Raw genomic sequence first — 15,311 nt, 5'->3', positions numbered from 1 at the left:
AGACTCTGCTCCCTCTCTCCCCCACCACACCATAGTGAGTGGTTTAATTTTAAATTAAAAGGAAATACCACTATCTAAAATGATTTATTCATGAAGGAAGAAAAGACTCTTCCTAGGATTTTGCATGGGGCAGATTTGGTACAATGGAAGAGAGGCTCCTTGGACTCTGAGTGCCCCACAGTTACACTGGCTCGCTTTTAGTATTGACCTGAACCCAGGCAGCTGGAAAATTCCTTCAAGAAAATATATTAATAAAGCATCACAGCCTCATGCATAGCACTCCAGCACGGGGACCCGTGTGCAGGTTGTGTTCTTTGTATTTCAGTGGGACACAATCCCCCCTGCCATGCAAATCCCACAGCAGCAGCCCTTGCACCTGCCCTTGTGAGCTTCCTGCAGAGGATGGAGCCCACTTATCCTTCCTGAGCTCATAAAACCTGTGTCGTCGGTGTTTCTGGAAACCACAAACACCAATCTGACACCTAAGTCCTCTGGGCATGGGCTGCAGCAGCATCTCCGGCCTTCCAGAGCGCCATACTAAGGTTCCCAGGTTGGGAGTCAATCAACCCCCGTGCCTCTTACAAGACATCCCCTATGGCAGGACCCTATGACCTCCACTGCTCAGCATCCACGCTACGCTCTACAAACATCCTGGTCAGAGTCCTTGACTAGCAGAGACTCCCAGTACCCTGCTGAAATACTGCAGGGACTTCAGACCCTTTGGATATCTGCTCTGATCGGGAGGGATGCTGCTGAGAGTGTACGGTTTTAAGCTCAGTACCTTTTTTAACTACGGGATGACTGGTGGAGTTTTTATCAATTTATTTGAGGAAAATACCGTCAAGGCAGTAGGTGAACAAGCACCAACAGTGCGTACAGTTTCAGGGAGGTAGGGTCATACAGTAACAAAAGGGTCTTGTTGGTTTGGAAATAAATTCCCTACGTCTTGCTGCCCACAGCCTTGTTCAGCCTTTGGGAGCAGGTGGTGAGGCAGTCTTCACACTCAGCTGCAGGTCTGTGCTATGGGCTCTTCGGATGTTAAGCCAAAGACAGGGGTCAGCTCTGCTCAGATGCGCGTGGGAGCAGCATGGCACCAGGACTGGCAGACAATGAAGGTGGAAGCTCAAAAGGCCCTTGTTACGTGTGCAGCGATTGAGGAGAAAAGCAGACCTTTCCCTACCAGGTGTGATGCTGGCCCTGTCCTCTCAGAAGGATGCCTCAAAGCAGTGCGGGAGGATGGATGGTCGGGTGCGCTGCGCACATGCGTTTGCTACCTGGACCTGCTGTCGTGCCTCAGAGCTGCCACGGCGACTCAGCAGCTGCAGAGCTGTCATCAGAGAGCGTGGGTGCAAATCTTTCGGGAACAGGAGCTCTGCTGCATTTTATTTTCAGTGTTGGAGGATCTCATTGTTAGAAGCCGTGTCGGATCACATGCTTGAGCCCTGCCTGGAGTCTGTTGGAGTTCTCAGCAGTTCAAAGCCCTCTGCAGTGCACATAGCCGGCTGAGAAGTGGTGTAGCTGAGGATGCTCTCCCAACCATCCCTGGGATCAGCTTAAACACTGGGGCTGCGAGACAAGTTAGGCTGAGCGTAGTGAGAGGAGTTGCATCCAGCTTCCGAAACAGTCTGCTGGAAGAGGATCACAAAGCAGCCAGGAGTTAACACTTCCCTGAGTCTCCGTGCCAGGTGGCTGCATCCCTGGTGGGTGCAGGAAGCTCCCGCTGTGTGCCAGGGAACGGAGCAGGATTGTCCTCAGCAAAAGCCCTGGGAGCGAGGAGCTGCATCAGGACGGGACCAGGGCCTTTCCCGGGTGATTTGGAGCCTCCCTGGGCCGTTGTGTCTTGTACTTTGCTCCCTTCCCATCCTGCTTTTTAAAAAAAATGCTCTTCAGAAAAACCCGGCTCCTCCAGGAGTGGGGAGGAGAGCGGTTGAAGCGTGCAGATGCTTTTTGCAGCCTGCCTGCCCAGCACGGAGGCGTTTGAGCCGAGGAGGCAGATCCTGCCCTTGCAGAGAAGCCGTGTGCAGGTCGGGGCCGGGGGCTGCCGGGGCCGCCCGAGGGGTGGGCTGCGCTTGCCAGCACGGGGGGCTGCAGGCCCGGCTGGGCAGGAGGATTTGCCATTTGTAGCCTTGTTTTTCATCATGTTCCACCGCTATTGGTATTCATAGCTCACATTTTTCCGGTTACTGTCAGCCTGGGCTTTCATCCATTTTAAAGAGCTATTTTTTCCCCTTGTTGATGATGGTGATGGTATAAAGACAGATGGTGTAACTGCTTATGAATGTCCTACTTTATTCCCTGGAACCAGGCGGAGCGCTGAAGACGCGCGTGGCTCCGCAGGCCGGTGGGCGCGGGCCCGGCCGTGCCGCTGCTGACCCCTCCGGGCGGCGGGCGGCAGCGCCGGCACCGGGCTCGGGCCGCGGCTCGCAGCGGGGCCGGGGCTGCTCCGAGCCTGCCGCGGCGGCGGGGACCAGCTCCGAGCCCGTCTGCGCTGCCTGAAGAGCCCGGGGAGCCGGCAGAGCGAGCTGCGTCCAGAGAGAGGTTAAAATGAAGATTTACATACAATAATAGAAGCCCTGTCGTGAAGGTTTTTAATAAAGCCAGCCGAAATCTGCTGCCTCGGTTGAAGAGAAGCTGTCTCGCCCTGCCTGGCAGCATTCTGAAGGCACCAGGGTGGCTGGGCCTGGGGGGTGGCAGGTAGCGGTTTGTTGGGTTTTTTCCCTAGAGAGGAAAAAAAATATTTGAATTTTAATTTCTGAAATGAGAATCCAGCTGCTGATCTCACAGCCCTTCTTTCCAGCAAGACTGAGCACTCGTCTCACAGCAGACTGCTCATCTCACCCCTGCATCAGTAGCTTCTGTCTCCCTACGTGTTGGGTGCCTTCGCCCAGCGATGCCGCCTGTTGCACCTCTCACTCTGGGGTCCTCTTTTCCCAGGTGAAGACCACTGGCATCCCTGCAGCTCTTAAGACTTACCAGCTTTAAAAGAGTGAAAATCACAGTGCTTCCACTTAATATCAGTGCTGATCTCCAGACGCTTTTGCAAGTTCCTCCCTGATTTAGGTTGTCACGTTCTCAAAGGGTACTGCTGAGTATCTGCGGCCTGCTAATATTTTTAATCTTGATTTCTAGCCCTGTCTTTGTTAGGGGGAGGATGGGGGTGGTGCTTTAACTGGTTAGGTAGTTCAGATAAAACCTCAGGATAGCCTAGGATTTTCCATGACCAGATAATGCAAAAAAGAGGATATAATGAGTTAAAAGTGCCCTTTCTTCCCAATGTTGATGTAGCCCCCATCAGTTACATGGTAGCTGTTGAGCTGCACACATTATAGGTAAATACCCAAGATACTAGATGATAAAGTAGCTGTTAATGCCCTGGTATAAGAGATCTGGGCTGCAGCTCTCTTCCTCCCAGCATCCCACCTGATGAGGGTGCCTCTGCGTGGAGCCGTGCTGTGCCGTGCAGTGTCGACATGCTCCATGCCGCTGGCCTCGACGCACCGCTGCTTTAGTTCACGGGTGGGGCAGTGGCACTGCGTGGTTTGTTCTGAGCTTTCAGTGCTTCATTGAGTACTTTTTCTCCTTCGTGCTTTTGCACCTGTGTGATACTGCCTGTGTGCTCAAACTCTTCCCATGGGTGGGATGAAAATAGGAGCCCCAGCAGCTTCCTGCCGTGCCTCGTGTCAGGGCCGTGTCTGCAGGAGACCACGCTGCTCCTTGCTTTGTCTTAGCAGAAGTGAGTGGCAGTGTTTCTGAATTTGGGGGTCTCAGTGACCAGGGTCAGTGATACACAGTGCCATTTGGTCCCAAGAGCTTGAAATGGGGATGGGGATGAGGAGGAAAGCTGAGGCTGAAGGTGGTGGAGGCTTCGGTCAGTCCGTGATGCTTCTCTTATCCATGGCGTGGTTGGATAGAACCTTCCCATACCAGGCAGATGTTTTACTGTACATTACACCACAGGGGATGTTAGTAGCTGTAAAGTGGTAGAAGTGGGTGAGAATCATGATTTCATCTAGCAGGTAATGTTGGGAGAACGCTGGGTGACACTGATATCTGCCACTCAACACTGGTACTTCAGCGCTGGCTGTTGCTCTCGCTCAATGGCAGTTACTTGCTCTTCTGTTTTGACTTCCATTTTTATGTTACGCTTTCTGCTTCTCTTGTTTCAGAAGAATCTATTGAAGATGTTGAAGGGCCCACCAATGAAACAGCCGGTGATGCTGAAGAGCCTGCCAAGGAGCAAGAGGGCGGAGGAGACAAGGACCAGAGTAAATGGACAGGTGGGTTTTGGTCCCTCTTTTTCTTTAAATCCAGGAAAGGAAAGTGAGAAGAGCAGCGAGCTGTGAAACTCTTTCCCTAAAGACCGCACCATGCAGCACTGTCAGCCTGATGTAAGTGTTGTCCCCTGTGAAGTCTTTGGGTGTTGCTTCATGACACACTCGCATAGTTTGAGCCACGGTCAGTCACGTGTCCACACTCCCAGCCCTGGGCTCGTCCTGGTGCAGTGGGTCGGAGCTCCCTGGTGCTCAGTGGTACTGGACCTGAGCCCCGGGCAGTGGGAATCAGCAGCTGGGAGAGGAGGAGAGAGAAGGGAACACTGCTTCTGGCAATAGGTTGGATTAAGCCTATCGTGAAACCCCACCCTATGTTGTTAAGACTTGAGAAAGTGTTAGCCTACTTTTTCATCATGGTCCTGGCTGTGTTAGCAAGATTTTGACACAGAAAGGCAGAGCAGAGAGGCAGACCTTGTGCTTGTGCTCTGTTAACTGCTCGCTTTCTGCTGGAGCCATGGCATCCTGAAACAGAGACTGCAGATGCACAGCAATACTTGCGTTGGTGTAGTAGAATCTGAAAGGTTTCTCTGCAAAATCCTTAGATGGATTAATTATGAAGGTATTAGGTTACAGTGTCTTTCCCAGAAGATGGTTGCTATCTTGCAGAGGTGAGTGGGAGGAATCTTAAATGTTCCTTGCCTTTGAGCAGAAAGCAGCTGCAAGTTTGTCCTCCTCTGCAGCGGGCCTTTCCCCTCCTCAGCCGACCGCTTCAGCATAGATGTGGAAGGGGGAGGCGCTGGAGGCGGCACTTGTTTTCCTTGCCCCAGGACAGAGCAATTCTGACCCCCTGTTTCCGTTTCTGCACAGTAGCCCAGTCGGTTTGCAGGCTTAGGGCTTGGTACGATGCCTCTCAGTCTGCCCAGACTCTTCTTCCAGGCAGCCTTCTCCTGCCGTGTTGGTGGCTGCCTCTTGGTGAGCCACAGCCAAGAGGTATTTCAGCTTACACAGTCTTCAAAAGGAAGAAATGTGGTCTTTCACCTCAGTACAGTTTTAATCTTAACCAGTCTCAGTCTCTGGGTCATTGTATTGAGATTGATCAATCAATCAACTGGAAGATGTGTCCCAACTGGTGAAGAAAGCAAGCTGCATTTTAATGCTTGTTGAAGCTCCTGTTCTGGGTCTCAACTGCACTCACTGAGGTTGCTCTGTATATTGCTCCCCATCACATACCTGTAGAGGAGTGAAGGCGGAGGGTTGATCAGCATTGATAACATGCAGCTGTGGCCTTGCCTCGAGGGCAGTGGGTTGATTGACATGGATGATGTGCAGGTGTAGCTCGTTCCAGCTAAGTGGTTAAATGGCACTGAGGGGTGGGGGATGGGTGGTCAGATGGGGGGGGGGGGGGGGCAGGGCGGCGGCGGGGGCGGGGTGAAGAGTGCCTGGCCTGGCCTGGCCTGGCCTGGCCTGGCCTCGCCTCTGGAGGAAGGACAAACAGCATGGACAGGAGAATCTGACCAACAGTAAAAGCCTTGTTGCAGCCTGATAGCTTGTGCTGCAACAGTGGGTGCCCCGTGTGAGGCTGACTGAGTTGGGCCCAGCTACAACAATGGGTGCCCAACGTAGCTGAGACAAGTGGGAGAACCTGTGCCCTGTAACAGACACGGTGAGAGGTGAGCCGTTGCAACTAACTGATACGGGTGTATTGTGATATTTGTGGTCCATCTTAACTCAAATTGCAACTCATACCCATTCTTCTACCCAGAGATGCAGATTTTGTTTGGCTGTAAGTGATTTTTAGTTTCTTGTTGTGTGGGATTGTGTGATCCCAAGCAAAAGCACACTTTGTGAAGTGTCACAGAAAGATGTTGGTGATGGATATATATTAAATCTTCTAAAGGGTAAGTAGGGCCCTTTGCCCAAACCTGAAGCACTTACAAAAGCTGATCTACGTGAAAAGATTATTTTTATGTGTTAAAACATGTAAGGAAAAATGAAAACCCTACTTTTTAAGCCCTTCACTATCTAGAAGCTCTAAATGCAGATGGTTTTATGCCTTCATCCTGCCTGTGAAATTCCTAACCCATTTTTGGTGTTTGTCAGTCAAACAGCAGATAAGAACCAGACAGCTTCATCAGGTCTTCAAAGGAAAACACGCAAAGGAATACACAGGCAACGTGTGTACGCCCACAGAGCTCTGGACAGGCCTTGTCTAGAGCTGTTGCAAGGCTAAAGAGTACAGCCTCAGCAACATGTATGCGTGTGCTCTTGTTGAGTTCAAGTCCTGCTTTCAAACATGCAACAATATCACCCTGAGCTTCAAAAATGTTTTCCACAGTTTATGTACAGTGGATACGCAAGGCAAGTGCCATCATGGTCTTGCACTGTTCCTGCTTTCGAGCTCCCTTGAGGAACGTGGCTGTGTTGCCATGTCCTTCTGGACCTCAGACATGGAAAGGAATGGAAACTAGGTCAGGTTATTCATGATGGCCACAGAAGAGCAGTGTCCACATGTGCAGGAATATCCAAATGCCATGGTACTAGTTGAGTGTAACCAGGGAGGGAAACTGGCAGTATCAAGGAAGGACTCGCTTGCTCTAAGAGGAGACTGCAAGAAAAGAGCCAGTCTGCAGCTCAGCAGAGTGGGAAGGCTATCAACCACGACATCCAGAAGGCTGAAGAGCGTAAAGCCCTCTGCATTCATCCTCACTAAACAGGCTGACCACACGAGGGACCAGAGCAGCCTGTGTCAGCAGCGCTGTGGGGAGAGCTCATCCTCCAGCGGTGAAGGGACAGGCGGCAGAGCACTGGTTAAGCTACGTGTTGTCACACGAGTGACCTGCTGCTTCACACCTGGGCATTTTGAGAAAGTGACTGAAGGCACCCTCAGACCTGTCAGGTGTTCTCTCTTGTGAATTTACAGAGAACAGGGGAGGTACTGTGTGGGGACAGACGTGGCGCTTATCTTTGGTTAATAGAGTAGCTGGGGAACCACACACCTGGCAGCTCTGTTTGCCCCAGATTTTCCTGGGAATTGACCAAACAACTGTTTGTAAGTACTGATGGGAAGATAATGAGATGAGTAACAGTCGACACAGATTTGTCAAGAATAAATCATGTCAGCACGACCCAGTTTCCTTCTGTGTGAGGAAGGTCCTGTTTGCAGTCAGTATCTCGTATCTTCTCCTTAGGAAGGCTTTTGATGCTGCTTTTCAGGACAGTCTGAAAATGAAGCTCAAGCATTATGGTGTAGGTGAAAATATTGTGGAATGGGTGTATTTCTTCGGCACTGGAACACTCTCTATTTCTGAGCTTGGAGTATCAAGAAAGTTGAGCAAAATCAGAAAGCCCAAACAGCAAGAATGACCCAGAACAGGGCACAGTCTGCATAGATGCAGCTGCAAGGAAAAAATGGAATGAAAGGGCTTATTTGACCCAAAAAGAGAAGACCAAAGGGGAGGACAAGATAAGTCTTCTTGTACATAAGATGCTTCTGAAAGGAAGAAAATTATTAGTTCCTCATGTTCAGGATATAGATAACAACAAGCAATGGCTTAAATTGAAGCGAGAAAGATTGAGGTTAGGTAATACTTTTTAAAGAAAAATTCTCCTGGTACAGCTTGTGAAGCACTGGAGTAGATTTTCTGGGAAGGTTCCTCAGAGGTCTTTCAAGAAGACTGCATGAGCTGCTGGTGGGAATGAAGTAGGCACAGTTTATCCTGCTTGGGATGGACCAGGTGACCTTGGAGGTGCCTCTGAGCCATGCAGTTCTGTGGAGACAGACGAGAAGGAAGCGCAGGCTCCAAGCCAATACATCGTGTGCTGAAGTGGAGCTTGGTAGATCTGTTTTCTGTTCATCGTGCTGCAATTTGACATTCCTCAGCACTTTACTCACTTTTTGTCCCTCGGTTTCTGAACTGCGCCCTGGGTGACTCTTTCTTCCACTTTCTTAAAGACTTGTGAGGTCTCTGAGGAGGCGTGGCATGTGCTTCCCAAACCCCTTCTGTGCAGACATGAGAGTGATGAGCCAGGGTTGTTTGACTGCTCTGCAGTGTGTACGTCCACGTGTGGCAGGCTGCTCCGGTGTCGATGTTAGCGCTGAGAGGAAAAACTTCTGTGCTCTTGTTGTAAATTTTTCAGAATGTCTCAGCTACAAAATAAATATATCAGTCTGGGGTTTTATTTATTTTAAAACAGTGTAATCTTAAGCAGAAACACTTCAATTTTTTTTTAGGTAATGCTTTCCTTTAAAATATAGATGCGGAAAACTCCATCCTGAATAAGGATTCATTTCACCGTGATTTTCATTCATGAACATCTTTGTGACTCCTGAAAGATCTCTGTGAAGCGGCAATGCTGTCTGCTCTCAGCAGTGCTCATGCTGCCACTGTTGCCCTCAACTCCTAGCAAGCAGCAGTGCTTCACTCTTCTTTCCCCTCAGTATTTTAGGGCTCACATAAAAGGGCTGCTGTTCCCTGCTTCTAGACAGGGCCTGTTTGCTTTCTCTTTTTCCTCTCTCCAGCAGTGGGATTAAGCAGCTCCCATGTGCCGGAGCTGCCTCTGCCCTGCCTGCTTTCCTCTTTCTGCTCCCAGAGCTGTCCATCCCTGTGCCAGAGAAGGGTGATGTTCCTTGCCTGATGGCTGAGCATTAGAAATTATCTCATCATGACTAATGTGAGATTTACCACAAGCAAACATTCAAGGAGGGAAGGAATCGTGGCTATTCCCGACTCCATTTTTAAGGCAGGACGTAAATCATTAGTATTCAACACATTGGTTTCCAGCAAAAGCCTGAATCAGACCAGGGTAGATCAGTATGAGACTTCTGAGATTTGGGGTGGAGCTTATATGTATTTTCTGACTAGAGAGAAGCACTTCATCTGCAGTGACCCAGCTATGAAAGAGACTTTCTTAATGCACTGTCAGTTGTATAGATGTAGAATATCAGCATTTTTTTTCCACAAAACCAAGAAACAAAGTATACTTAAAATATAGATTGAAATGAAATATTTCTAGAGGACTAGCCTGAAGGGCTTTTATTTTTTTTAATGATTTTTTTTTTTTATCTATGATGCTCACCTAACAGAGCAATTAGTGCAATGGAGCGTCCCTGATTCGAATCCGTGGTAGATTGCTATTAAAGGAGGTATTAATGGGCTGCCGAGAGCTGGGAAATTGTTGCAGAAAAGTGTGTTTATGGAGTATGGTGCTGGCAGGCATGATTTCAATCGGATTTGACATGTTTAACATAAATGTATACTGCACAGCTCCTGCAGTTTATGAATAATTCCTACAGGCCTACTGCCTTTCTAATTACTGAAATTGAAAAAAACAGGTCAGGCACATCCTGACGGAAATCTATTACTGCCCTTCCCCCCGCTGCTGCTTTTTTTTTTTTGTTTTGTTTTTAATATATGGCGTTTGTTGAGCACTTAATGGCTGGGATATTCTGTGGACCAGAGTAAAGACAAGAGTGAGGGTGGGCTGGGAGGAAGGGGGCGAGGGGGGCGATGGAGCAGCTCTCAGCCCTGCCTTCTGTGTGAAGGAGACCTAGGAGAGGGCATGGGAAGCCTGGCTGTAACTGTGCTTTTTTCCTGAGGATTTGTGAAGTACAAAAGGCTCCTGGGCACCAGGAAAACAGCCAGGCTCAGAGCGTGCCCGGCCCCTGGCAGCACCCACAAGTGCTGGGTTCCTGCCCTGCGTGGGGCAAAGGGGAGGCAGTGGCCCAGCGGTGGCTCTGTGGGGACCCCAAAGGCCCGTCGGCCCATCCCCAGGGCAGCCCCTGGGATCTTCCTGGGGCTCTGGCTGCTGGTTGGAGCCAGCCGGCCGCAGGTGCTGCTCTGAGCATCCCCGGGCCCCTCCGCTCCAGCGGGGCTGCAAAGCCCAGCCACCCACCCACCCTGCGTCCTTGATTCTTCCTTGCGGCCAGCCTGATCATTTTTATGACTCTCTTTGAACTTTCTTTGTCTGTTTATACCTAGCGAAGTATGGCTACTTACAAAATAAAAAGCAGCAAAATTACCAGTCTGGCCCAAATGGAAGAACTGTTGACTCCTCACAGGGAAAGATGGTCCCGCGCACCCCCGGAGCGGCGCTGGCCTTCCCTGCCTGCATGGCTTGCCACTGGCCACCTTTGCCGGCTGCTGATCTCGAAAGCACGTGCGTGTTGTGCTCACCGCAGTGAAAGCCAGTTGCTCCCTTCCCAGCAGTGACAACACTAAAAGCCATGGGTGCAGCAGTCCCTGCTTTCTAGGGCGTTGGGGAGCGCGGTGGGGCCATTGCAGTGCTGCTGCCGGTTGGATTGCCATGCTGCAGCGGAGCCACCCAACAGCTACTTTGCTGCTCTCAGATACTTTTTGAGCAGGTTCTTCAGTGAGTGGGTCACTGCCGATACCTCCGCCACCTCTACTCTCCACGTTCACTCTTCTCTCACTGGCAGTTTCTGCTCACCCTGTGGCTGTGAGCTGCCCAGCAGGGGTGGTGATCCCTTGCTGGTTTTAAGGAGTTACCAGAATTGGTGTTTCTTAGACCATCTCCCAAGCTCAACATGTTGATTTAATAAATTAGTTGATATGGACTCTCTTAGTAGGTTAGCCGGAACATTTAATCGGTTGAATTGGACAGTAACAGTAACACAGGTTGATAGCTGGCTCAAGAACCATATGAAATAGGTAAATATAAAAGATTATTGCTTGCTTGCTTTCAGCCACATTGTAGTTCAAGAAAACCCAAGATTTCCTATGGTTTTCAAAATACCATCTTAGACACCATTTCTGGAAGAAACAGTGCAGTATGACTTTGCAAAGGTGGGGTCATGCTGGGCACAAGACAGGATGATTTGCTGCATACCCTGTCTTCTGCTCCACACGAATCTCTTGAGCAGCTGTCAAGCTGGGAGCAGGGAGGCTTCCCAGCTTTGGTCCAGGCCTTTCCTTTCAGGTGCTTCCTGGAGCATTTTGCTACTTGTGTGTCAAGGTCAGCTTCTGCTGTGGCCACTGCCACGTCCACGTCTGCGAGCTCCTGGACCCTCACGCCAGCACGGCAGGGCTGCCTGCACCCGTGTTGCTCTGTGACTCTCCTGCTGCCCGGGTCAGAGTCAGGATTCTCATAACCTTTGGGATTGATCCGTAACTTAGTGCCATCGCTGCAGTATTTCTCACCTAGCCTGCTCTTGGTTCTCTAGGCAGTGGGGCTGCAGGTGGGTCCCAGGGCCGCCCGCGGCAGTTGGCAGAAAAGGGGTTTATCTGCAGGGCCACAGGGTGCATCTGCGGTGCTCATGATGGCAAGCAAAGCACTGCCTCCACGTGCCCCGTGTGCTGCTTGGTGTCTCACTGCGATGTTTTCTGGGTGCTCTGTGTTTGTACCAAGTGTGGCAGCTGGGGCTTCTGGGTACTGTAATATGAATATTTAATAGTAATTCGGTTGTTCATACTCACTGCAGGCTGCAAGGTATGACACAGCATTAGAAAAACACTATTTGACCATTTTCGGGACCACATTTCTGAAAGGCAGCAGTAAAGGTCTGGGTACAAAAGTGTGCTTGCAAATCTCTGTGTATTTACTTCTGTCTATCATGCGATCATGTTATTTATCAAATACGGAGTTGAAAAAATACTGTAGAGCAACAGGCAATATACAGGCCTGTTAGTATGGCTACAACATCTTATTAGAACGAGTGGTACCTTCAGGGAATAAGGAACGTAAACAGACAGTGTTTCAGAAAGAAACATTCAACCATGTATTATTAAGACAGGAGGTAACAACCGGGCGGCGCGGCGGCGGTGCTGCATGCCTGGTGCCTGGGCATGGGGGCCAGCAGGGCTCTGGCCGCTTTTTGTGTCACTGCAGTCTCTCGGTGGGGTTACCTGCTCGGAGGTGTTCTTCCTGAATTAATACAAATTGCGTGTTTCTGTGGGATAGCGACTGTCTGCCAGAGAGGCTGAGAGTGAAACTTTGTGCGCCCTTACTCTGTGCTCCGAGCTGCTGCTAATGGAATGGCACGGGTAGGTCTGGGCTGCAGGGCTGGCCTTGCCCCTCGCCCGCAGGGAAGGCTGCAGGAGCATGAAAACAGACAACACAGTCCACTCCGGTCTCTGTTTCGGGGGGGAAATTGCAGCTGCTTTAAGGATGCTCCTCTGCGAGCCCCGTGCAGAGGTGACGGCATGTCCAGCCGCAGGGCTGTGCAGGCAGGTCCATCTGGTCCAAGGGCTCGTGATGCTGAGTAATTGCTCCAAGAAAACGTCCAGGGATGTTTGTGGAGGGAGGCGCCACCAAATATGGAATTTTGTTTTCCATCGGGCAGTGAAAACACCGTTCCATGGTCCTGAGAAAACTTTTTCCCAGGCCGGCTGCAGAAGTGGGTAGGAATGGAGTTTCTTCAGTAGGCTGGGGGCAGGGAGGGTGTTGTTTTCTAAATCGATGGAGGTAGCAGAAACCCCACTGTAAATTTCTAGGGCAAGTGGCAAGCTGGTTTACGGAATGCAGGGAGATGAGAACCTCTGGCTTACGGAAAGCAGCATGAATTAATAATCATTTAATTGGCTTTTCCATTATGTTGCTGGGTTGGGAGATGGAAGTTTAGATGAAGGGGCTGTCAGTGGTGCTTTAGCTAAAAGAATCTGATGGTTGGGAGGTGGGGTGGCGACTCCCTTCCCACCAGGACGGAGAGCAGGCAGCTTTGGGGACCCTTGCCAGTTTTGCCTCTGGAACTAGCAAAGGAATGAATCCCCACTTCCAACGAAGTGTCCCATCCCACCTCTGAAATGACACCTGGGAGGATTCCTCCTCCTCTGAAAAGCAGAAGCTGCTGAGGAAGAGTGAGAAGACAAGTATGTCTCCAGGGCTGTGGTGGGCCAGCGTGCCTGCAGCAGTGCCCATCCTGTTGCACCCGGCTGTCGGCTGCGCTTGTTGAGAAAGGCACATCTGAACTAAATCCATTTCAAGAGTCAGAATAATAAAAACGCTAACTAATACATAGTTGTACACCGTACTTTAGAGCTAGATTCCTTTTTCCTTCCTGCAAGGCCTGGACCAGTCGGTGTGGTGTTAGATGTGGTCAGGGCACCGGCACTGTGCCTCACCTTCTCTGGTGCTGAGCTGCCATGTGGGGCTGAGGCCCTTTTGGCATTTTCAGCCGAGGACATTTTGTCCCATCCACTCTGTGCAGACACAGAGGTCCTGCACAGCTGCTGGAGGGTTCTGCAGGCAGGCACCGAGCTGCGTGTCCTCATTTCTCCAGGCAGAAAAGAGTTCTTAATTCCTCTGATCTGTGATGTGGACTGAATGTGTCGCTTTGTGTGTTCGGCTGTTTATCAACAATAAACTTCAGTCTCAGTGTTAAAATTCCCCGTGGAGCTGTCATCCCAAAAAAATAATACTTGGAACAAATATTCCATATGCGTTTTTCAGAACTCTGCAACAGACCAGTTCTTCCAGGTATCTGGACATTCGTTAATAATTTTGGTTTTGAAGGATTAAAGTTATGGGTTACATCAAGTGCATTTAGTAAAACTGGGCACTTCAGAGATGGTAAGTAAAAGTAAATTTTAATTATCTTTTACTTTTGCCTGATTCTAAGCAGGCTGCTTCCCAGTAGAAAGGAAATAAGAAAATACCCTGCCGTGACTCCAGAGGTTACAGCTAGCGTTCAGCAGCTGCAGGGTAGTTGACAGTTGGGTTGCTGAATTCAGTCACCGCCTCCAAAACCACCACACCGGGGAGCTGCTCAAAGCAATGCAGAGTGAAGCTGGTGGCGGAGGGTGAGGACCAGGGGCTCCCTGAGCTCTTCATGCCTCGCTATACCTGTGCAGATCCTGCTGCCGGTGGGGACACACCGGTGCTTTGTAAGTGTCCAGAGCTCGTGCTGTAGAAGCTTGCCTGGGTTTATTAATAGGGTTTGTAGGGTTTTTGTGGTTCTCACACTGTTGCCAAAGGTGAAAGTGTTGTCATCCTTTCTTTGGAAAGGTGACCTATACATATGAGCAGAGGTTTCTCCAGCCATCCCTTTCCTCCCTCACGTCCCCTGCCCCTCTCCCAGGGCTGGCAGTGCCAGCATGGCTCGCTGCAGCGCTTGTCAGTAGTTTTGTGGAGCAGATGACACCCAAAGGTTTAAAGTGGCAGATGACAGGTACAGAGCCCAGTGAGACCCTGTCTGGACCATGCAGGAGACACAATTGACATCCAGGGCAGAGAAGTCTAAGGGGACCTGAAGTCATGGCTGGTGGTGTCAGCCCAGCCTGGTGCAGGGCTGGAGCAGAGCTCGCGTTGCTGCGTGACCACACTGGCAGACCTGAGGTCTCTGGACACCGGTCCTGACGCCTGACTGCCTGATTGGGGCTGACACTTCAGTGTCCAAGGTCACACTGAGAAGCGGACAACGTCAACAGCAATTAGCCTTCATATCAGGGCCACTCACATCACACAAGGCTTGGGCAGGGCATTTTAAGGCAGGGTTGTCCTCTGCCTGCCACAGTGCTGGCTCTCAGTGGTGGTCTCTGCCTCCCCAAACCCACCGGGAGGGACTGCTCTCCTCGGCAGAGGAGCCGCGCAGGTGGGTCCAGGGTAGTGCCATGTTTCTTGTGCTCCATGCACGTTTTATTAGTAGGAAGTAAGGAAGTCCAGCTTTGGTGCTGTAGACCTCTAATGACTTTCCAATTCTGAGCCCCAGGGAGGGTCTTGGGTTCAAGTGAGCAGCCTGACCTGAGAAGCTGCCCATCGTTGTGTGCAGGGGCAGGGCAGGTTCTGCATTGGTGTCCGTAAGTCGGCACTGACCCTGCAGACTTGTTCTACAAAGAAGCTCTAGGTTTGGATGTTCTCATGGAGTTGGCAGCGTGGCGGGGTCCTGTGGTTTTGGTTTCAGATACAGCCAGAACTTCACATCTATGCGTGGAGGATGTGTAGCCAGCCAGGGTTGAAATACCGGGCGTGCTGTGGGGAAGGAAATCACCTCTCTACCAGGAGAAACTGAGGAGTACCAGAGCTCCTCCAGTCCCTGCCTCCCTCTGGCAGTGTTGTTATCTATTTGCAATACGTGTTTTCCCTCTC

At 50.6% G+C, this 15,311-nt stretch overlaps 1 protein-coding gene across 2 annotated transcripts in view; it reads left to right on the top strand.

Annotated features, from left to right (window-relative positions):
* The window catches only part of ZFHX3 (zinc finger homeobox 3), a 174,424-nt gene that overhangs the window by 132,262 nt on the left and 26,851 nt on the right, over positions 1 to 15,311 (top strand). For both annotated transcript variants that reach the window (XM_056360423.1, XM_056360422.1), the window contains exon 5: positions 4,167 to 4,277. In XM_056360423.1, coding sequence (XP_056216398.1) covers positions 4,167 to 4,277 — 111 coding nt within the window. The remainder of the gene's footprint in view (positions 1 to 4,166; positions 4,278 to 15,311) is intronic.

Source organism: Falco biarmicus, chromosome 15, assembly GCF_023638135.1.
Source record: "Falco biarmicus isolate bFalBia1 chromosome 15, bFalBia1.pri, whole genome shotgun sequence".
NCBI lineage: Eukaryota > Metazoa > Chordata > Aves > Falconiformes > Falconidae > Falco > Falco biarmicus.
The sequence above is the reverse complement of the archived record's forward strand: the minus strand, read 5'-3'. Positions and strand labels throughout refer to the sequence as shown.